The sequence below is a fragment of the Anoplopoma fimbria genome, chromosome 3 (assembly GCF_027596085.1).
Source record: "Anoplopoma fimbria isolate UVic2021 breed Golden Eagle Sablefish chromosome 3, Afim_UVic_2022, whole genome shotgun sequence".
In the NCBI taxonomy this organism is placed as follows: domain Eukaryota; kingdom Metazoa; phylum Chordata; class Actinopteri; order Perciformes; family Anoplopomatidae; genus Anoplopoma; species Anoplopoma fimbria.
In genome coordinates this window covers 106,335-129,623 of record NC_072451.1, presented here as the reverse complement: position 1 = coordinate 129,623, position 23,289 = coordinate 106,335, and the positions used below count along the sequence as shown (strand labels likewise).

Genomic DNA, 23,289 nt, shown 5'->3' with positions numbered 1-23,289 from the left:
ATGAACATGTGATGAATGATTTAATTATAGAGGATGAACATGTGATAAATGATTTAACTATAGAGGATGAACATGTGATAAATGATTTAACTATAGAGGATGAACATGTGATGAATGATTTAATTATAGAGGATGAACATGTGATGAATGATTTAGTAATAGAGGATGAACATGTGATGAATGATTTAACTATAGAGGATGAACATGTGATGAATGATTTAATTATAGAGGATGAACATGTGATAAATGATTTAATTATAGAGGATGAACATGTGATGAATGATTTAATTATAGAGGATGAACATGTGATGAATGATTTAATTATAGAGGATGAACATGTGATGAATGATTTATTTATAGAGGATGAACATGTGATGAATGATTTAATTATAGAGGATGAACATGTGATGATTGATTTAATTACAGAGGATGAACATGTGATAAATGATTTATTGATTGTGTATAATCATGTTAACATGTAATAAATTATTTATTGATCATGTATAGGGTAAATGATTCTCTGAAGTTATTCATCAGCAGACTGACACAATGAAAAACAAACCACAGGAGATAATAAATACCTTTTATTGATAAGTTTAACAGAGGTTGATTGACAGCATGCTGTATGGAGTTAAGGCACATGAAGCTATGAGGTCAGAGGTCAGGTAGGTTAAAACTAGTTTCCAGCTTCCTTTGACACATCAATTATAAAACACCTGAGAAGGTGAGATGCCACGTAACATATGACAAAAACAAAATAATTCAGTCCAATCAGGAGGCAGCTCACCTGGAGAGAAAAATAAAACATTGCTGACATTTAAGAGGTCAGAGGTCACAGCAGTAGGCCAGTCAGTGATCATTACCTTTAATCAGCTTTTAGCCTGTTTCTTCTTCTGAACGAGCTCCGCCAACATCTTATAACGAATCATACACTCCTCCTGAAAAAACAAACAAAAAAACAACAACACACGGGTCAGTTAAATATCATCCATTAAGCAATCAATCAGTTAATCAATCAGAATGCTAAGAAGGCTAAGCTTGGCCAGGTGTGTTAATATTAATGTTATCATAGCACAGAGACAGCACTGGTGAAAGTAGTTAATGACCTTCAAATTGTATAAGGACTTGTATCTGCACTTATTCTTCTGTATTGTTAGTGCTGCATTCGATACCAGTGACCATCAAATCCTATTACAGAGATTGGAGCATCTAATAGGCATTAAAGGAACCGCACTCAGCTGGTTTAAGTCGTATTTATCAGACCGATCTCAGTTTGTATGTGTAAACAATGAAACCTCGATGAAAACCAGGGTCAGTCACGGAGTTCCACAAGGGTCTGTTCTTGGACCAGTTTTATTCACCTTATATATGCTTCCTTTAGGGAATATTATCAGAAAACACTCAATAAACTTTCATTGTTATTCAATTCAATGTATTTTATATAGCCCAAAATCACAAATCTGTCTCAGAGAGCTTTACAATCTCTACACATACAACATCCTCTGTCCTCAGACCCTCACACCCTCTGTCCTCAGACCCAAGAAACCAACAAGATCGCTAAACTTCAAGCCTTCCGTGAAGCACCACTGCAAATAATCTGGAGTTCTTTAATCAGGATCTTTCCTACAGGTTTATAGTTAGGGCTGGTTCAGGTTTATAGTAATGACTGACTCCAACTACCCCCAATTATCAGGGTATCACACTGCTCAGCCTCCCCAGAAAAGTTTATTCAAGGTTAATGGAAAGGAGGCTCTGACCAATTGTTGAACCTCAGATCCAAGAGGAGCAATGAGGATTCTGTCCTGGCCGTTGACCAGTGGACCAGCTCTTTACCCTTGCAGGTCTTTTGGAGGGTCATGGGAGTTTGCCAATGTAGTCTACATGTGTTTTGTGGACTTGGATAAAGTTTTTCAACCGTGTCCCTCGGGGAGTCCTATAGGGGGTACCGTGGAAGTACGGGTACCTGTAGTCGCTACGAGCCATCCAGTCCTTGTATGACCAAAATGAGAGCTGTGTCTTTAAACTCGGCACAAAGTCAAACACGTCTCCAGTGTGTGTTGCCTCCACCACGGTCGTCCCTCTTCACCAATTCTGTTGAAGAATTTAATAGACAGGATTTCAAGGTGCGGCCGTGGGAGGAGGGAGTCCAGTTTGAGGACCTCAGATTTGCATCTCTGCTCTTTGCAGATTATGTTGTTCTGTTGGCTCCTTCAGAACGTGACCTTCAGCAGCACTGGGGCAGTTTGTAGAGTGTGAAGCGGTCGAGATGAGTCAGTTCTCTCTGCCGGAAAACAGTTGATTGCATCCTCTAGGTGGGTTAGTCACTGCTCCAAGTAAGGATGTTCAAGTAACCCTGGGTCTTGTTCTTTAGTGAGGCTAAAATGAAGATAGGCATCAGCAGGGATGAAGGCGTTGTACCACACTGTTGTGGTGAAGAGGAAGCTGAGCCAGAAGGCAAAGCTCTCATTTTACCTGTCCATCTATGTTCAGACCCTTACCTATGGTCATGAGCTTTCAGGAGTGAAGGTGACAATGAGATTGCAGATACAAGCAGCAGAAATGATTTTCCTTGTTGAAGTAGTTAGAGTGAGTAAGCTATTTTAAAAAGATGGGTTTTAAGAGCAGTTTTGAATTCTGTAGTGGAGTTCAGTATACGGATGTGAGGGGAAGTGAGTTCCAGAGTTTGGGTGCAGCATAGGAGAAGGCCCTGGCACCCACTGTGCTGAGGTTGACAGCTGGCAGAACCAGTAGACCTGCAGATAAAGACCGCAGGGCGCAGGAAGGGGTGTAGGTCTGGAGGAGGTCTGTGAGGTAAGTGGGGGCTAAGTTGTGAAGAGCTTTGAAAGTTAACAATAAGATTTTAAAGTTAGTCCTTTGTGACACGGGGAGCCAGTGAAGTTGGATCAACATGGGAGTGATGTGGTCAGTAGACTTTGGCCTGTGATAATCTGTGCTGCAGAGCTCTGGATGTGTTCACTAGATTCTCTGTTGAGTGTCGTGTTAGAGCGGGCGTAGTCTGGAGATGTTTCGGGAGATGTTGTTTATGTGACTGGAGAAAGAAAGAGTGTCGTCAAGGCTCTTAACCTTTGTGGAGACCGGTACGGTGATTCCAGCGATGGGGAGTGAACAGATGTTAGTTTTTTCAAGTGTGGATTTGGTGCCAGTGAGGAAAAGCTCAGTTTTACTGCTGTTGAATTTAAGGTGGTTGGTTGTCATCCACGTCTGTAGATCATTGAGACAGGCAGTGAGGGTACAAGGGTACTGGAGGGGAGAGTAGAAGTGGGCTTAGAGGAAACACAAAGCTGTGTATCGTCAGCGTAACAATGGAAGTGAATACCATAGTGCCAGAAGATGTTGCCAAGAGGGATGAGGTAGACTGTTGAACCTGTGGAACTCTGTGATGGACTGTGGAGCTTTCTGAACCTGTACAAAATGTGTCCTGTCTGCAAGGTAGTAGGAAAACCAGTTTATATGCAGTGTTTTATTGGTAGAGAGTCCTTATTGGTAGGAGAAGAATCTATCCCAGCTCGATGTCTTGATTGGCTCAGCTGTGTTTTTCATCCATGAAGATGGTGTTGAAAAAAAGTGCCTGCTACTCAAAATGCGTACAGGTCTGGGTCTGCGACGGGGGGAATGATCGCGATACACGGAGAAGTCACTTGCAGGAAATTACGTCTTGAAAGAGGATTTTGTGCAAGGTTTTGAAAAGAACATCTTTGAAACAGGCAAAAATCTTGTGGTCTGCACCGACCCTTACATTCATCAGGCTGTCACTACACGACTCCAAATGACTGGATCCAATAAGTTATCTCCAGTGATCCTGTGCTGACCAGCGTCAAACACTAGTTTCAGTATTCAGTGAATATAGCATCACCTAAACCTTTTAACCCTAACCCTCATGGTCTGATCATCACCTCTATATTTGATCCATTACTTCGTTTTCGTTTGCTTTGTTTGTCAGCAGGATGACGGGAGAACTTCTTTCCCATTACATTACATTACATTACAGTCGTTTAGCAGACGCTTTTCTCCAAAGCGACTTACAGTCAGTAGTATGTTACATATCATTCACCCATTCACACACTGATGACAGGCTACCATCAAGGTGCCACCATCAGACTCTAACTAACATTCATCATCCAGTCCACACCGATGGCAAGCCTTCAGGAGCAACTTGGGGTTAAGTGTCTTGCCCAAGGACACATCGACTGCCGAAGCCGGGTATCGAACCACCGACCCTCTGATTGGAGAACTACCTTGCTCTCCACTACGCCACAGCCGCCCGATTTTAATGAAACTTGGTGGAGGGTTGTAGCTTAGCTCAAGAAAGAACCTGATAGATTTTGGAGCAGATAGTCCATGGCGGAGGTTCACGCTCTCTGGTTAATCTTAGGTGTGTTGTTAGGGTCGGTGTTGTGCATGCTGCTTCTGTCCCATCATTGGTTTAATAAAGTTAATCAGCTAATCAACCTTATGATCAGAAACCCCAGATGATCCTAAATGAAAGCCTGTTAGTGCCCCTACAGGTAGACGCTGTGTCCTGTCCCAGTCCTCACCTTGGTCTTCCCGGGGACCACCTTGGCGATGCGGTCCCAGCGTTCTGCTGTTCCTCTGGGAAACTGTTGCAGAGCGAGTTCCAGCAGTTTCTGTTGGTTTTGAGTCCAGACCGTCGGGTCCGCCTTCTCTCTGATCTCCTGAGGCTCCGCCTCCTCCTCCTCCTCCTCCTCCACTGATGCCGCTGGGTCAAAATCCCTCTGCCTCCGGCCTCTGACTTTCACCTCCCCCCCGTCTGCTGCTGCTGCCTTCCTGGTTCTCCTCCTGACAGCAGGAGCTGCTTCTTCTTCCGCCTCCTCCTCGTCCTGCTCCTCCTCACAGGGCCCTCGCTGAGTCATCACACTGTCAGAAACAGGAAGTGACCTCACAGGAAGCAGAGGTCCCTTCAGATCTGACAGCTTCACCAGACCTAAAACACAGACACCAAGGTTAACCAGACCTGACGGTAGAACCTTGAAAGAACCTGAAACTGACAGTAAAACCTCAGGTTAACATGATACTGACAGTGGAACCTCATAGTGACAGTAGAACATCTTAGTGACAGTAGAACCTGATACTGACAGTGGAACCTCATAGTGACAGTAGAACATCTTAGTGACAGTAGAACCTGATACTGAGAGTGGAACCTGATACTGACAGTGGAACCTCAGGTAAACACGATACAGACAGTAGAACCTGATACTGAGCGTGGAACCTGATACTGAGCGTGGAACCTGATACTGACCGTGGAAGCTCAGGTTAACACGATACTGACACAAGAACCTGATACTGACAGTGGAACCTGATAGTGACAGTGGAACCTCAGGTAAACCTGATACTGACACTAGAACCTGATAGTGACAGTGGAACTTCAGGTAAACATGATACTGACAGTGGAACCTGATAGTAACAGTGGAACCTGATAGTTACAGTAGAACCTCAGGTAAACACGATACTGACCGTGGAACCTGATACTGGCAGTGGAACCAGATAGTGACAGTGGAACCGGACAGAGACAGTGGAACCTCAGGTAAATATGATACTGACACTAGAACCTGATACCGACAGTGGAACCTGATAGTGACAGTGGAACCTCAGGTAAACACGATACTGACAGCAGAACCTGATACTGACACTAGAACCTGATAGTGACAGTGGAACCTCAGGTAAACACGATACTGACAGCAGAACCTGATACTGACACTAGAACCTGATAGTGACAGTGGAACTTCAGGTAAACATGATACTGACAGTGGAACCTGATAGTAACAGTGGAACCTGATAGTGACAGTAGAACCTCAGGTAAACACGATACTGACCGTGGAACCTGATACTGGCAGTGGAACCGGATAGAGACAGTGGAAGCTCAGGTAAATATGATACTGACAACAGAACCTGATACTGACACTAGAACCGGATACTGACAGTGGAACCTGATAGTGACCGTGGAACCGGATAGTGACAGTGGAACCTCAGGTAAACACGATACTGACCGTGGAACCTGATACTGACAGTGGAACCTCAGGTAAACACGATACTGACCGTGGAACCTGATACTGGCAGTGGAACCGGATAGTGACAGTGGAACCGGATAGAGACAGTGGAAGCTCAGGTAAATATGATACTGACAACAGAACCTGATACTGACACTAGAACCGGATACTGACAGTGGAACCTGATAGTGACCGTGGAACCGGATAGTGACAGTGGAACCTCAGGTAAACACGATACTGACCGTGGAACCTGATACTGACAGTGGAACCTCAGGTAAACACGATACTGACCGTGGAACCTGATACTGACCGTGGAACCTGATACTGACAGTGGAACCTCAGGTAAACACGATACTGACCGTGGAACCTGATACTGACAGTAGAACCTCAGGTAAACATGATACTGACAACAGAACCTGATACTGACAGTGGAACCTCAGGTAAACATGATACTGACCGTGGAACCTGATACTGACAGTGGAACCTCAGGTAAACACGATACTGACCGTGGAACCTGATACTGACAGTAGAACCTCAGGTAAACATGATACTGACAACAGAACCTGATACTGGCAGTGGAACCTCAGGTAAACACGATACTGACCGTGGAACCTGATACTGACCGTGGAACCTGATACTGACAGTGGAACCTCAGGTAAACACGATACTGACCGTGGAACCTGATACTGACAGTAGAACCTCAGGTAAACATGATACTGACAACAGAACCTGATACTGACAGTGGAACCTCAGGTAAACATGATACTGACCGTGGAACCTGATACTGACAGTGGAACCTCAGGTAAACACGATACTGACCGTGGAACCTGATACTGACAGTAGAACCTCAGGTAAACATGATACTGACAACAGAACCTGATACTGACAGTGGAACCTCAGGTAAACATGATACTGACAACAGAACCTGATACTGACCGTAGAACCACAGATGAGTTTACCTGAGGTGTGGCTCACATTGTTTTTCACCTGTTTGACTTTAGTCGTCACCTGTTGAAGAAAAACAGATTCCGTCAGTTTTTTGTGTTAGATCAGTCAAACATTTCATATGTGTTCTCTGTCAGAGTCTGGCTGTCTGTCTGGTTCCCAGCAAAACAGAAAAATGGAAACTCCTAGTCGGTCCGATTAACACTTTGAATCTTGTTTACTGACCCTTTGAGAGCTGCCACCTTATCATGGTGGAGGGGTTTGCATAACTGAGGGGACCAAACAAGAGTGAGTCTACAATCCTTAAGGAAAAAAACCTCACATGGATTATGATTATTATTATTATTATTATTATTAAAGAGAACGGCCTCCGTCAGGCTGCTGAAGACACGCTGGCTGATTGTTGAACTTCAGACTCAGAAGAACTGATATGGATTCTGTCCTGGATCAGAGGACCAGCTGTTTACTCTTCCAGGGATCCCATGGTTGTACTCGGTTTTCCATCCAGTCTACATGTCTTTGGTGGTCTTGGAAAAGGTTTAAAAAAGTGTCCCGGGGTATCTTGTGACTAACGTGGTCATCCTGCAGATTTACGTGAATGGTTTCTCATTTACAAAGTCAACTGACCAATAGACGAGATGCAGCAGGACCCGTATTGATTGCTATCTTTGTGGAGGAAACCTTGGTGTTGGTTTTTGAGAGTCACTCAAATATCATCTCACTACTCCAGAAAATACACATGGATGCATCTTCATCTCTGCATTAAACCTTTGTTACAGAATATCAGTATAGCAAATATCAGTCAGTAACTGCCTCATGCAGCTCAATCAGGACGACCTCTTCACGGGACACAAAGAACCTCTGAGTGTATCTCTGTGTCTCAGCCAAACACTGAGGATTCAGGCTTGATCAAACTTAACTGGTTTTAAACCAGTATAAACAGGCTTACATCAGTCACAGATCTTCCCAGCTCATGAGCGATCTTCTCCCAGCGTCCCGGAGATCCTCCAGGGAATTTAACCATCAACCGGCTGAGGAGGCTGAGCTCGTCCTCTGTCCAGTCTGCAGCCTGAGGACATAAATAAAGAGACAGTGACATCATGTAGTCCACTTTGGTCGAGTCTCAGGACATTTGGACTGGATTTCTGATGACATGTATGAAGATCAGTGAGATGTTCTGTTATCAGAGTAATAACGGATCAATACTATCAGACCTTCTTCTTTGCAGCTACGCGGTCCAGCAGCCAGTCGTCCATCTGGTCTTCGATCTCCTCGATGGACGTGGCCGGGTCGTAACCCTGGCAGTTCAGGTTCTCTGATGACAGCTCGTAAACAGGAAACTCCACCTTGGGCTTCTTGACCTTCGGCCTCTTCTCTCCTGAACAGACAATGGACAGGAAGTTAAATTACACATCTCAGAGCTTAGACAGAAAAAAAAGTCTGAGATGTGCTTAAACGTTAAAACAATGTCTAGACTGATCTAAAAACTATTCCACAAACAAGAGGAAAACCTTTGTGCCAAAACAGAGTGACACAAGGTTTTCCTCGTTTGTGGAAACATTGGATCACATGTCTGTTTGTCTTTGAACCTTTGGTGACTTTTGTACTGCAATGACTATACCGTTGTGTTCTCGTATTGTATTGTATGTATTTGTTGTTGTTTTAGAGTTTTCTATTTGATATGGACCATGTGTCTGAAAGGAAGTTGAGCAATCTCTCTCTGTTCTAGTCTAGTAGAGTGACCTCCAGACAATAAGCAGCGTGTGCAGCCTGATCTCATTCCCGGTCTCCAGATACCAGAGCCCCCTTTAAAGTGTGGTTGACACAAAGCGGCAGTATTATGGTATGCATGTGCTTCAGTATTTCCCCTGCTCGTCTCTCTTCTGCTGTGTGCGGTGCTGCTATCGGTGCGGCAGTTTGACTGCACGCACACACTGTGTCGAGGTGTTCAGATAACCGTGCTGCACAACGTTATTGGTTGATGTCTTAATTCGTGGTGTCAAAGCTCAGAAAAATCTGGACACATAATAATAATACTGCCACATAACATTCACATTCTGTGTGAAAGCATTAATGATAAAAACAACAGTTTGAAAAAACTTGAAAAGAAAGGGAAGCTGCTTGAAACAAATGATGAAAAAAAAAGTATTTACTTATGACAACTTCCTGTTCAGCTTCAGCTTCTTCTCTCTGCTGCTGTTTCATCAGCTGGTAGTCCTCATAGTACTGCTTCACCTCCTGAAACACACAGTGCAATTTACTGTATTGAATCCCAGCTAAACCTGTAAGTGTGAGCAGCCGGACCAGCCTCACATTCCGCCTTTGACAAGCGGAGGTCAACGCAGGTCAAGAACGTGGTATCATAGAAATGAGCTGCTGATCAACGGTCTAGACTGTGAATCACGGCAGCTACGGAGAGGAAGACTGAGAAACGGAGGGGGTTGTGGTGAGGTGGTGAAGATGAGGGAGGTGAAGATGGTGAAGATCAAATGATGTGTACCTGTAGACAAGGTAGGAGAGGTGGAGGAACCGCTGCAATAATAACTCAAAGTGACAGTAGAACCCGTTGCTGACAGTAGAACCTAAGTATTGGTGTGGTACATGTATTGGTGTGGTACATGTGTTGGTGTATTGGTGTGGTACAGTGGTGTGGTACATGTATTGGTGTGGTACAGTGGTGTGGTACATGTATTGGTGTGGTACATGTGTTGGTGTATTGGTGTGGTACAGTGGTGTGGTACATGTATTGGTGTGGTACATGTGTTGGTGTATTGGTGTGGTACAGTGGTGTGGTACATGTATTGGTGTGGTACATGTGTTGGTGTATTGGTGTGGTACAGTGGTGTGGTACATGTATTGGTGTGGTACAGTGGTGAGGTACATTCCTGCCTGTCTAAAACTCTGGTTCACAGGCAGCCAGCTGTGACTCGCACAGTGAAACGATGGTCCGATGAGGCAGAGGAGGCTCTGAAGGACTGTTTTGATTCAACTGTGTGGGAAGTTTTCAGTGATGCCCATGGGGAGAACATCGACAGTCTCACTCACTGCATCATGGACTACATTAACTTCTGTGTGGAGAACAGCGTAAACACCAGGACTGTACGGTGTTTCTCCAACAGCAAACCCTGGATCAATCCGGATATAAAGACCCTCCTCAAGGAGAAGAAGAGGGCATTTAAAAACAAGGAGGAGCTGAAGACTGTGCAGAGGGAGCTGAGGAGGAAGATCAGAGAAGGAAAAACAACTACAGGATGAAGATGGAGGATCAGCTGCAGCAGAACAACATCAGCGGAGTCTGGAAGAGCCTCAAGGCCATGTCTGGCCACAAGGCCCAACCAACAGCCTGTGGGGGACCAAAAGCGGGTGAATGATCTGAACTTATTCTTTCACAGATTTGATCAGCCATCCTCCCCTCCCCCCACCCAGACCTCCCTGCTGCTGCAACCCCCATCGTCTGCACCCCCTGTAGATTGCCCCTCCTCCTCCAGCTCAAGGCTCCTCAAGTCCTGCACAGACCAGCTGTGTGGGATAGTGGAGCACATCTTCAACCTGAGCCTGAAGCTGGGGAGAGTAAAACATCCTGCGTGGTACCAGTCCCAAAGACCCTCAGATCCAAGGACCTCATCAGCTTCAGGCCGGTGGCGTTAACATCCCACCTGATGAAGACCCTGGAGAGGCTGGTCCTTGTACATCTCCGCCCTCTGGGTAGCTCATCTATGGACCCGCTTCAGTTCGCCTACCAATCTGTTATCAGGGTGGATGACGCGGTCATCTACCTGCTACAAAGATGCCTTTCTCACCTGGAAAAGGCTGGAAGCACTGTGAGAGTCATGTTCTTCGACTTCTCCAGTGCCTTCAACACCATCCAGCCTTTGCTTCTGAGGGACAAGCTGGAGCAGACCGGGGTGGACCACCACCTCACTGCATGGATCCTGGACTACACCAGCTGACTGCATGGATCCTGGACTACCTGGCTAACCGTCCACAGTATGTGAGGATAAGGGAGTGTGAGTCAGACCTGGTGTCCTGCAGCACAGGGGCCCCACAAGGAACCGTTCCGGACTTCAAACTTCAGACGGGCCTGGACATGACCTAGAGGGGGCGCTCACGTTACCTGTGCGACCCGGGAGCAGCTTGTGTGTTTGACTGTTTGTCTGCGTGCACCTTTTAACCATAACTTTATTTTTTTAACTTTCGCCTTGGAGCTTGCGTGGAAGAGTTTTTAATCATGAGGGGATTCGACTTGGGGGTATTTGCCGCACTTTGGACTCTTTTTAGCAGATTTGCCTGTGGACAGCATGTTGGCGGCGGCGAGGCTATCACCTACAGCCGGGAGCTACTTCTTGCCCTTCGTCCACTGGCAGTAAGTGACAATATTCTGCACATTCCCCGATCGCTGCGAATAAATAGCTTACAGGCTGCAGCAAGTGGAATATTGTCCAAAAAACAACGGAGGAAGAGAGGAAGGAGGGGAGGCGTTCAACGCAGACTGAGGAAATATGGTCTAAGGGACAGACGCCGGCTCCCAGCGCTACCAACTATTCTTCTCTCAAACGTTCAATCCATTCGCAACAAGATGGATGAACTGGAGGCTCATGCTAGATGTAAGCATGACTTTAGAGAAACATGCCTGCTGGCCTTTACCGAGACGTGGCTGGGAGACGCGGATCCTAACGAGGATCTACATATAACCGGCCGGGTACCCTGTCCGTATGGACCGGTCGCCTCTCATAACAAACAAATCCCGCGGAGGCGGAGTGTGTTTTTACATTAATGAGAGGTACTGTAATACTGTCGTGGTCCGGGAAAAAATATGTACCCCAGACCTTGAGCTGCTATCCATCTCAATTCGCCCCTTCTACTTGCCGAGGGAGTTTCCCCAGCTTTTCTTCACCCTTGTTTACATTCATCCGCGGGCGAACGTCGCGTCAGCCAATCAGCTGATCGCGGAGGTGACCAACAGACTGGACGCTTTTTCCCCGACGCTCCAAAATTCATTTTAGGAGATTTTAATCATTGCCAGGTTCAGAAGACATTGAAAACATATGAACAGTATGTTACCTGTGCAACTACTAAGAAGAACTCCACTATTGACTTGTGCTATGGCTCAGTACCTGGCGCTTTCAGATCACTGCCTATGCCTCCTTTTGGAGCCTCCTATCACAATAGTATACTCCTTGTGCCGATTTACAAGCCCATCTGTAAGCGACAAGAGCAAACAGTTATATCAGTTAAATGCTGGACGGAAACCAGCATTGCCAGTCTACAAGCTTGCTTTGATTGTACAGATTGGGATGTATTCTATAGCTCATGCTCTGACTTAAATGATCTGGCTCAAACAGTTTCTTCTTACATATCCTTCTGTGTGGACACCAATATTCCCTGTAAAAATATTACAGTCTTCCCTAATAACAAACCATGGGTTACTAAAGAACTAAAAAATGTCATAAACAAGAAGAAAAGCATTTTTTATACAGGGAAAATAGCCAGGAAAAGAAAGAAATGACCAGGGAAGTAAGGAATGAGATAAGAAAAGCTAAAAGACTGTATAAAGATAAGGTGGAACATAAGTACAGTGGTGGTGATCTTCGGGCAGCTTGGAAGGGAATTAAATCCATGTCCTCAATCAATCAGGGAAACAGTGACAGTGATAGGAAACCTCTTAACATCCAGGGAATAAGTGATGCAGATCTCCCAAATACTTTTAACCATTTTTATTCCCGTTTTGAAAAACATGATTTTTCTAGCAATATCTCTCTCCTTAGACAGTCCCTCTCTTCTGATTGTGATATTGTCATCAGTCAGGAATGTGTTAGAGATCTTCTAAAACGTGTCAACATCAGGAAGGCCCCTGGTCCAGATCACATCTGTGTATCACGCTGCATTACTGTGCTGACCAGCTTAGTAGTGTCCTTCACCATATCTTTCAGAGATCACTTGATTCTAATCAAATCCCCGCTATCTGGAAAACATCCACTGTGATACCTGTCCCAAAGATCACTAATCCAAGGCAACTTAATGATTTTAGACCAGTTGCGCTAACATCATTAATAATGAAAATCTTAGAGAAAATTTTAAAAAACCTTGTTTTATCTATTGTGGATGAAAAACTTGATCCACTTCAATTTGCTTACCAGTCAGGGAGAGGTGTTGAGGACGCAAAGCTTTTAATACTCAATAACTTGTACAAACATTTAGAAAAGCCGCAAGCCCATGTCAGGCTCTTGTTCGCAGACTTTTCATCGGCATTCAACACGATGCAGCCGCATCTTTTAATAGAACGGTTGCTATATGATTTTAAATTACCTCATCAGATTGTGTTATGGATTTTGGACTTCTTGACTGACAGAGTGCAGAGAGTGTCTGTAAATGGCCGTTTCTCCGATTCTCTAATTATGTCCACAGGCTCGCCACAAGGGTGTGTCCTTTCGCCCTTACTCTTTATTATGTATACTGACGGATGCAGGAGCAGTCAGGAGGGCAGCAGCTATTTGGTCAAATTTTCTGACGATACCGCGTTATTGTCCCTTCTCCAAGGCTCAGAATCAGACCACGGGAATGCTCTCACTGATTTTATTTCTTGGTGTGATGATAACTTCTTGGACTTAAATGTTTCTAAAACCAAGGAACTGATCATTGATTTTAGACGGAACAGGAATACAGCCAAAGAGTGTATCATACATAAGGAAAGGGTGGAAATAGTAACATCTTATAAATATCTGGGAACTATTTTCGATGATCACCTTAAGTTTGATGTAAACACTGAGGCTATTGTGAAGCGAGGGCAACAGAGAATTCACCTTCTCCGCAAACTAAATTCCTTTTCTGTAAGTCCTGTCATCCTCTGTCGTTTTTATCAATCTTTTATTGAGAGTCTCCTGAGCTTTTCTTTTATCTGCTGGTTTCACAGCCTCACAGTAAAAGACAGAAACAGCCTGAACAGTATTGTCAACATCTGTTCTAAGATCACCGGAGTTAAACAAAGGGACTTGAATTCTTTTTGCAATCGGCAAATCATTAAGAAAGCAGCAGGTATTTTGGCTTCTTCTGGTCATGCTCTTAAAAGTGAATTCTCTCTATTGCCATCAGGGCGTCGCTACGCTTTACCTGCTTGCAGAACAAACCGCCATTCCAAGTCGTTCATCCCCTCTGCAATTCGACTACTAAATGCTCCGTAGTTGTGTATGTGTATTTGTTGTTTGTATGTTACTGTGTCTGTATGCAAGCTGCTCAAACAAATTGCCCCTAGTGGGATAAATAAAGTTGTATTGTATTGTATTGTATTGTATTGTAAACACAACTCTGCTACCTGCCACCTGCAAAAGCTCTCTGACGACTCTGCATCGTCGGCCTCATCTCGGCCGGTGACGGCGGGGAATACAGAGAACTGAACCAGGACTTCATAGGATGGTGGGGGTAAACACTGTCCTCCGGTATCAGAGAACATCCAGGCAAAGGACATTGAGATGGTGAAATCGTATAAGTACCTGTGTTAGCAACAGAAAAGACAAAAGCTGAATTGCTTTTGTCTTTTCATGTCAACAATTGTTCTATCCATCCTGTTCATTCATCTGTGAAGGACTTTTAAACTGTACTAACCTGAATGAAATGTCCGATACGCATACAGTTCTGATTTATTGATCACTTTCTTAATCAATGATAAAGGGGTGGGAACTGACAGTGTATTAAGCTGTAGCTTACTTTACATTTGTGGCAGGTTTTTGATGGACAGGTAAAGAGATGGACAGGTAGAGTACCTGGATGGTCTGTGGCAGGTTTTTGATGGACAGGTAAAGCCAGATGCTCAGCTTCAGAGGGAGGATGTCCTGCCAGTTTGGCCGATCATGAACTCTGAAACAACAAACACAAACAATAACAAACACAAACAAACAAAACAAAAATAAGTCTAGTGATGTCATAGTTGTACCTGTCGGTGCGATCTTGGCCAATACACCTGAGATCCTCTGCAGGTCTTGAGCTCAGCTTCTTCTTCTTCTCTTTCTTCTTCTTACTCAGCAGCTCGTCCTAGAAACATGGAGGATTCATCATCATACCACATGCTTAGATCTACTTTGATTGGGTTTATGAGTGCCTGCTGTGTTTTAATGTTGGCTGTCTCACCAGCTGTTTCTCCAGGTATATGGACCAAATGACGGCGTAGTGTCCCACAGTGAGGATGAGGAAGAGGAGGAAGGCCAGCTCAGCGTTACTCATCTTCCTCACTCGTCTGTAGTAGAACACTGGTTGCCGCCAATCAGGAAGCCCGTTCACCAGGATATCATCATACCTGCACAACGTACACATTAAATTTATATAGCAATAATTATAAAAAACATAGCTGCTGAGGTCTAAGGAGTTCTAAGGCATACCTACAGGGGCCTAAGGAGGTCTAAGGGCTAGCTACAGGGGTCTAAGGACTAGCTACAGAGGTCTAAGGAGGTCTAAGGGCTAGCTACAGGGGTCTAAGGAGGTTTAGCGGCTAGCTACAGGGGTCTAAGGAGGTCTAGTGGCTAGCTACAGGGGTCTAAGGAGGTCTAAGGGCTAGCTACAGAGGTATATGGGCTAGCTACAGAGGTATAAGGGCTAGCTACAGAGGTCTAATAATAATAATCAATCCTTTATTAGTCCCACAACGGGGAAATTATTTCTCTGCATTTAACCCATCCCGGAGGAGCAGTGGGCTGCAATGAAGCGCCCGGGGAGCAACTTGGGGTTAGGTGTCTCGCTCAAGGACACCTCGGCATGTTGCCGGTAGAGGGGCTTGAACCACCAACCTTGTGGTTACGGGACAAGCGCTCTACCTCATGTGCCACAGCCGCCCGGGCTAAGCTACAGCGGTCTAAGGAGGTCTAAGGGCTAGCTACAGAGGTCTAAGGAGGTCTAGTGGCTAGCTACAGGGGTCTAAGGAGGTCTAAGGGCTAGCTACAGGGGTCTAAGGAGGTCTAAGGGTTAGCTACAGAGGTCTAAGGGCTAGCTACAGAGGTCTAAGGGCTAGCTACAGAGGTCTAAGGAGGTCTAAGGGCTAGCTACAGAGGTCTAAGGGCTAGCTACAGATGTCTAAGGAGGTCTAAGGGTTAGCTACAGAGGTCTAAGGGTTAGCTACAGGGGTCTAAGGAGGTCTAAGGGCTAGCTACAGGGGTCTACGGAGGTCTAAGGGCTAGCTACAGGGGTCTAAGGAGGTCTAAGGGTTAGCTACAGGGGTCTAAGGAGGTCTAAGGGCTACCTACAGGGGTCTAAGGAGGTCTAAGGGCTAGCTACAGGGGTCTAAGGGCTACCTACAGGGGTCTAAGGAGGTCTAAGGGCTACCTACAGGGGTCTAAGGAGGTCTAAGGGCTAGCTACAGGGGTCTAAGGGCTACCTACAGGGGTCTAAGGAGGTCTAAGGGGGGTCTAAGGAGGTCTAAGGGCTACCTACAGGGGTCTAAGGAGGTCTAAGGGCTACCTACAGGGGTCTAAGGAGGTCTAAGGGCTAGCTACAGAGGTCTGGACATGTGTGTGGTGATGCAGACTCACTTGCTTCGTCTCTCCTCGTCCTTCAGGACTTCATATATGGCCACCAGCTAAAAAACAAGGACAAAGACTGCATCGTCTAAACCTGAAGTTCTGATGAGCTCAGCTTCAGAAACACTTTTTGGTTTATAGATGGAGGATTAATCCAAATGTTAAGTGATTGATTGTTGACAGCAGTAGTTTTACCTCTGCTGTAAGGCTTTAGATTTAAGTTCATGACTTACATCCTCAGTGTTGTGTACTGTAGTGTACTTTAGTTACATCCTCAGTGTTGTGTAGTGTACTTTAGTTACATCCTCAGTGTTGTGTAGTGTACTGTTACATCCTTAGTGTTGTGTACATCCTCAGTGTTGTGTAGTGTACTTTAGTTACATCCTCAGTGTTGTGTAGTGTACTTTAGTTACATCCTCAGTGTTGTGTAGTGTACTTTAGTTACATCCTCAGTGTTGTGTAGTGTACTTTAGTTACATCCTCAGTGTTGTGTAGTGTACTTTAGTTACATCCTCAGTGTGCCTCAGTGTGTGTGTACTTTAGTTACATTAGTTGTGTAGTAGTTACATCCTCAGTGTTGTGTGTAGTGTACTTTAGTTACATCCTCAGTGTTGCGTGTAGTGTACTTTAGTGTACTTTAGTTACATCCTCAGTGTTGCGTGTAGTGTACTTTAGTGTACTTTAATGTACTTTAGTTACATCCTCAGTGTTGTGTGTAGTGTACTTTAGTTACATCCTCAGTGTTGTGTGTAGTGTACTTTAGTGTACTTTAGTTACATCCTCAGTGTTGTGTGTAGTGTACTTTAGTGTACTTTAGTTACATCCTCAGTGTTGTGTGTAGTGTACTTTAGTGTACTTTAGTTACATCCTCAGTGTTGCGTGTAGTGTACTTTAGTTACATCCTCAGTGTTGTGTGTAGTGTACTTTAGTGTACTTTAGTTACATCCTCAGTGTTGTGTGTAGTGTACTTTAGTGTACTTTAGTTACATCCTCAGTGTTGTGTGTAGTGTACTTTAGTGTACTTTAGTTACATCCTCAGTGTTGTGTGTAGTGTACTTTAGTGTACTTTGTATATAATACTCACTTGTCTGAACTGGGTTTCAGCGTTTTCATCTTTGTTCTTGTCCGGATGCAGAGAGAGAGACAGACGTCGATACGCCTTCTTGATCTCTGCTGCTGAAGCATCCTGAGACAGACAGACAGACAGTCAGACAGACAGTCAGACAGACAGAGAGACAGACAGTCAGAGAGACAGTCAGTCAGAGAGACAGACAGACAGTCAGACAGACAGAGAGACAGACAGTCAGACAGAGAGACAGACAGACAGACAGACAAGACAGACCGTCAGTCAGAGACAGTCAGACAGAGAGACAGTCAGACAGACAGTCAGCCAGACAGTCAGTCAGAGAGACAGTCAGACAGAGAGACAGTCAGTCAGTCAGACAGAGACAGACAGTCAGACAGAGAGACAGTCAGTCAGTCAGTCAGAGAGACAGTCAGACAGAGAGACAGTCAGTCAGTCAGACAGAGAGACAGACAGTCAGACAGAGAGACAGTCAGTCAGACAGAGAGACAGTCAGTCAGTCAGTCAGAGAGACAGTCAGACAGAGAGACAGTCAGTCAGTCAGACAGTCAGCCAGACAGTCAGTCAGAGAGACAGTCAGACAGAGAGACAGTCAGTCAGTCAGACAGAGACAGACAGTCAGACAGAGAGACAGTCAGTCAGTCAGTCAGAGAGACAGTCAGACAGAGAGACAGTCAGTCAGTCAGACAGACAGAGAGACAGACAGTCAGACAGAGAGACAGTCAGTCAGTCAGACAGAGAGACAGACAGTCAGTCAGTAAGTCAGACGGTCAGACAGACAGTTTTATCTGCGGTCAATAAAGACCCACTGACCTCTCAGATATGAAATATCTTAAATCAGCAGAATAATTTAAATATTCGGTCTTACAGTCACTTTGTACCTAACTAACCCGGTTCAGACCAGACTAACCCGGTTCAGAACACACTAACCCAGTTCAGAACACACTAACCCGGTTCAGACCTAACTAACCCGGTTCAGACCAGACTAACCCGGTTCAGAACACACTAACCCGGTTCAGAACACACTAACCCGGTTAAAGCTGATTCTGAATAAGAGAAACTACATCCGGGTTACAGTCGTTAGCTGCTGTTAGCCTGAGCTAGCCGTTAGCATGAGTTAGCTCCAGTGCCTGGTCTGAGATGAACCAGTTTGACCAGCGTGCACTGGAGCACTGGGAGCACTGGTCTGCTACAGCTGCTACCTAGCTTAGCTCCTCTGTGTGCACGTGGCACTGACTCCTACTTAGCACGCGGCTAGCGGCCGGTGCTCGTAACCATGGAGACGGCTAGCAGCTAGCTTAGCAGCTAGCTTAGCACAGACCTGGTCCAGGGACAGGAACTGGTAGAAGTTCTGCGGGATCTCCTCCACCAGGTCCAGCAGCTCCAGATCCGCGTCCCAGGCCGTCAGAGGGGAGACCAGCAACACCAGACAGACCAGCAGGGACCGGCACGGACCAGCAGGGACCGCCATCACACAGAGACCCGGACCACGACCAGAGACCGGAACCACGACCAGAGGGACCCGGAAGTAGTGCCGGCCACTTCCGGGTCTCCCCTGTCAAAATAAAAGTCCTCTGATCACACGGCGGGACTGCAAACCATCACAAACCAGTACAAACCAGTACAAACATCACAAACCATCACAAACCAGTACAAACCATCACAAACCGGTACAAACCGGTACAAACCATCACAAACCAGTACAAACCATCACAAACCAGTACAAACCATCACAAACCATCACAAACCATCACAAACCAGTACAAACCGGTACAAACCATCACAAACCAGTACAAACCAGTACAAACCATCACAAACCAGTACAAACCAGTACAAACCATCACAAACCAGTACAAACCATCACAAACCATCACAAACCAGTACAAACCATCACAAACCAGTACAAACCATACAAACCATCACAAACCAGTACAAACCATCACAAACCAGTACAAACCATCACAAACCATCACAAACCATCACAAACCAGTACAAACCGGTACAAACCATCACAAACCAGCACAAACCAGTACAAACCAGTACAAACCATCACAAACCATCACAAACCAGTACAAACCATCACAAACCAGTACAAACCATCACAAACCAGTACAAACCAGTACAAACCATCACAAACCAGTACAAACCATCACAAACCATCACAAACCATCACAAACCAGTACAAACACAAACCATCACAAACCATCAAAACCAGTACAAACCATCACAAACCAGTACAAACCAGTACAAACCATCACAAACCAGTACAAACCATCACAAACCAGTACAAACCAGTACAAACCAGTACAAACCATCACAAACCAGTACAAACCATCACCATCACAAACCAGTACAAACCAGTACAAACCATCACAAACCAGTACACATAAAGCATCACATGTCACATTATGTATTAAACGACATTTCATTCAATTCAATTCAATTCAATTCAGTTTATTTAGTATAGCCCAGAATCACAAATTACAAATTTGCCTCAGAGGGCTTTACAATCTGTGCACATGAGACATCCTCTGTCCTTAGACCCTCACATCCTCTGTCCTTACACCCTCACCTCCTCTGTCCTTAGACCCTCACATCCTCTGTCCTTACACCCTCACATCCTCTGTCCTTAGACCCTCACCTCCTCTGTCCTTAGACCCTCACATCCTCTGTCCTTACACCCTCACATCCTCTGTCCTTACACCCTCACCTCCTCTGTCCTTAGACCCTCACATCCTCTGTCCTTACACCCTCACATCCTCTGTCCTTACACCCTCACCTCCTCTGTCCTTAGACCCTCACATCCTCTGTCCTTACACCCTCACATCCTCTGTCCTTACACCCTCACCTCCTCTGTCCTTACACCCTCACCTCCTCTGTCCTTACACCCTCACCTCCTCTGTCCTTACACCCTCACATCCTCTGTCCTTACACCCTCACCTCCTCTGTCCTTACACCCTCACATCCTCTGTCCTTACACCCTCACCTCCTCTGTCCTTACACCCTCACATCCTCTGTCCTTAGACCCTCACCTCCTCTGTCCTTACACCCACACATCCTCTGTCCTTACACCCTCACATCCTCTGTCCTTAGACCCTCACCTCCTCTGTCCTTACACCCTCACATCCTCTGTCCTTAGACCCTCACATCCTCTGTCCTTAGACCCTCACATCCTCTGTCCTTCCCTCACATCCTCTGTCCTTAGACCCTCACATCCTCTGTCCTTAGACCCTCACATCATATGTCCTTCCCTCACATCGGCACAGGAAAACTCCCCTAAAAACCCCTTAAACAGGGAGAAAAAAGGAAGAAACCTCTGGGAGAACGACAGAGGAGGGATCCTTCTCCCAGGATGGACAGAATGCAATAGATGTCATGTGTACAGAATGAACAGCATAACAGAGATACAACACATTCAATGTATATGGCATAAATGATTCATATAATAAGACTACTTATAATAACAGCAGCAATTATTACAGTAGAATTATAGTCATGAAAATAGGGATAGTAATGTGATTTAATAATAATAATCGAAGTAGCAGTGGGTGTCAGTCGGCTCACAGCAGGAGGCACGACTACGGTCCAGGTACCACAACGATTCATGGAAACCTGCAGAACGAGAAAGCAAAAGGGCTTCAGGGTGGAAGTAAAGCTAAAATGCTTAATGGTACAGGTAATAGTAATAGTAATGTGACTAGTAATAATAATAATGGTGGTAGCAGTCGGTGTCAGCAGGGCCGTAGCAGGATGCACATCCACGGTCCAGGTACAGCCACGATTTATAGAAGCCTGCGAAGCGAGAAAGCACAAAGACTCCAGGGTACAAGCAAGTCAATAAGCGTAATAGTACAGGCAATAATAATAGTAATGTGACTAATAATGATAGTGGTAGTAGTAGTGGGTGTCAGCAGGGCTTCAGTAGGTGGCACGATGACAGTCCAAATATAACCCCGATTCCTGGGAACCTGCGAGGCGAGAAAGCACAAGAACTCCGGGGAAGAAGCAAAATCAGTAATGTGCATAAATAGGAGATTAATACATAAAGATGGAGGGAGAGAAGAGGAGAGAGGAGCTCAGCGTATCCTAGGTAGTCCCCGGCTGTCTAGGCATATAGCAGCATATCTAGGGGCTGGACCAAGGAGAACCTGAACCAGCCCTAACTATAAGCGCTATCAAAAAGGAAGGTCTTAAGCCTGCTCTTGAAAGTGGTGAGTGTGTCGGCCCCCCGGACTGAAACTGGAACCTGGTTCCACAGAAGAGGAGCCTGATAACTGAAGGCTCTGGCTCCCATCCTACTTTTATATACTCTAGGAACCACAAGTAACCCTGCATTGATTGATCGCAGCTCTCTTGTTGGGTAATATGGAACTATAAGTTCCTTAAGATAAGACGGTGCCTGGCCAGTTAGAGCTTTGTAGGTAAGTAGAAGAATTTTAAATTCTATTCTTGATTTAACAGGGAGCCAGTGCAGAGAAGCTAATACTGGAGTAATATGATCTATTTTCTTAGTTTTTGTTAGAACACGTGCTGCAGCATTCTGGATCAACTGTAAATATCTAAGAGACCTATTAGAGCAGCCTGATAATAAGGAGTTACAGTAATCTAGTCTAGAGGTAACAAATGCATGAACTAGTTTTTCTGCATCGCTTTGAGACAGGATTTGCCTGATTTTCGCAATGTTACGTAAATGAAAAAAGGCTGTCCTTGAGATCTGTTTTATATAAGAGTTAAAAGACAGATCCTGATCAAAGATAACTCCGAGGTTCTTAACGGTAGTGCTGAATGCTAGAGCAATGCCATCTAGAGAAACTATATCGTTAGATAATTGAATTCGAAGGTGATCTGGGCCTAGTAGGATAACTTCTGTTTTTTCAGAGTTTAACATTAAAAAGTTACAGGTCATCCAGGTTTTTATGTCCGTAAGACATGCTTGAAGTTTAGAGAACTGGTTAGTTTCGTCTGGCTTAATTGATAGATATAACTGGGTATCATCTGCATAACAATGAAAGTTTACTGAGTGTTTTCTGATAATATTCCCCAAGGGAAGCATATATAAGGTAAATAAAATAGGTCCAAGAACAGACCCCTGTGGAACTCCGTGACTAACCCTGGTTTTCATCGAGCTTTCATTGTTTACATATACAAACTGAGATCGGTCTGATAAATACGACTTAAACCAGCTGAGTGCGGTTCCTTTAATGCCTATAAGATGCTCCAATCTCTGTAATAGGATTTGGTGATCAATGGTATCAAATGCAGCACTAAGGTCTAGCAATACAAGTACAGAGACAAGTCCTTTGTCTGAAGCTATTAGAAGGTCATTGGTAATTTTCACCAGTGCCGCCTCTGTGCTATGATTCACTCTAAATCCTGACTGAAAATCCTCAAATAAACTATTGTTATGCATAAAGTCACAGAGCTGATTTGCTACTGCTTTCTCAAGGATCTTGGAGAGGAACGGAAGGTTAGATATAGGTCTATAGTTAGATATAGTCTATAGTTAGATATAGGTCTATAGTTAGATATAGTCTATAGTTAGATATAGGTCTATAGTTAGATATAGGTCTAAGGTTAGATATAGGTCTATAGTTAGATATAGTCTATAGTTAGATATAGTCTATAGTTAGATATAGGTCTATAGTTAGCCAACACCTCTGGATCAAGAGTAGGTTTCTTAAGAAGAGGTTTAATTACAGCTAGTTTGAAGGCCTGTGGTACATGGCCCATTAGT

At 44.9% G+C, this 23,289-nt stretch overlaps 1 protein-coding gene across 2 annotated transcripts; it reads right to left on the bottom strand.

Annotated features, from left to right (window-relative positions):
- Positions 1–577: 577 nt before the first annotated feature.
- Positions 578–19,078, bottom strand: dnajc1 (DnaJ (Hsp40) homolog, subfamily C, member 1). 2 transcript variants are annotated; one of them, XM_054596425.1, is made up of 13 exons: positions 18,877–19,078; positions 17,556–17,657; positions 16,484–16,530; positions 15,093–15,258; positions 14,899–14,996; positions 14,729–14,822; positions 9,125–9,209; positions 8,186–8,349; positions 7,921–8,040; positions 6,986–7,034; positions 4,557–4,963; positions 864–938; positions 578–787 (listed from the first exon to the last, which is right to left on the bottom strand). In XM_054596425.1, exons 1-12 carry the CDS (start codon positions 19,024–19,026, stop codon positions 870–872), a joined length of 1,551 nt encoding a protein of 516 aa, XP_054452400.1. In that variant the 5' UTR covers positions 19,027–19,078; the 3' UTR covers positions 578–787; positions 864–869. The 2 variants fall into 2 exon arrangements, with proteins under 2 accessions (XP_054452400.1, XP_054452399.1); XM_054596424.1 differs by having other exon boundaries at positions 578–938.
- Between the last annotated feature and the right edge of the window lie 4,211 nt (positions 19,079–23,289).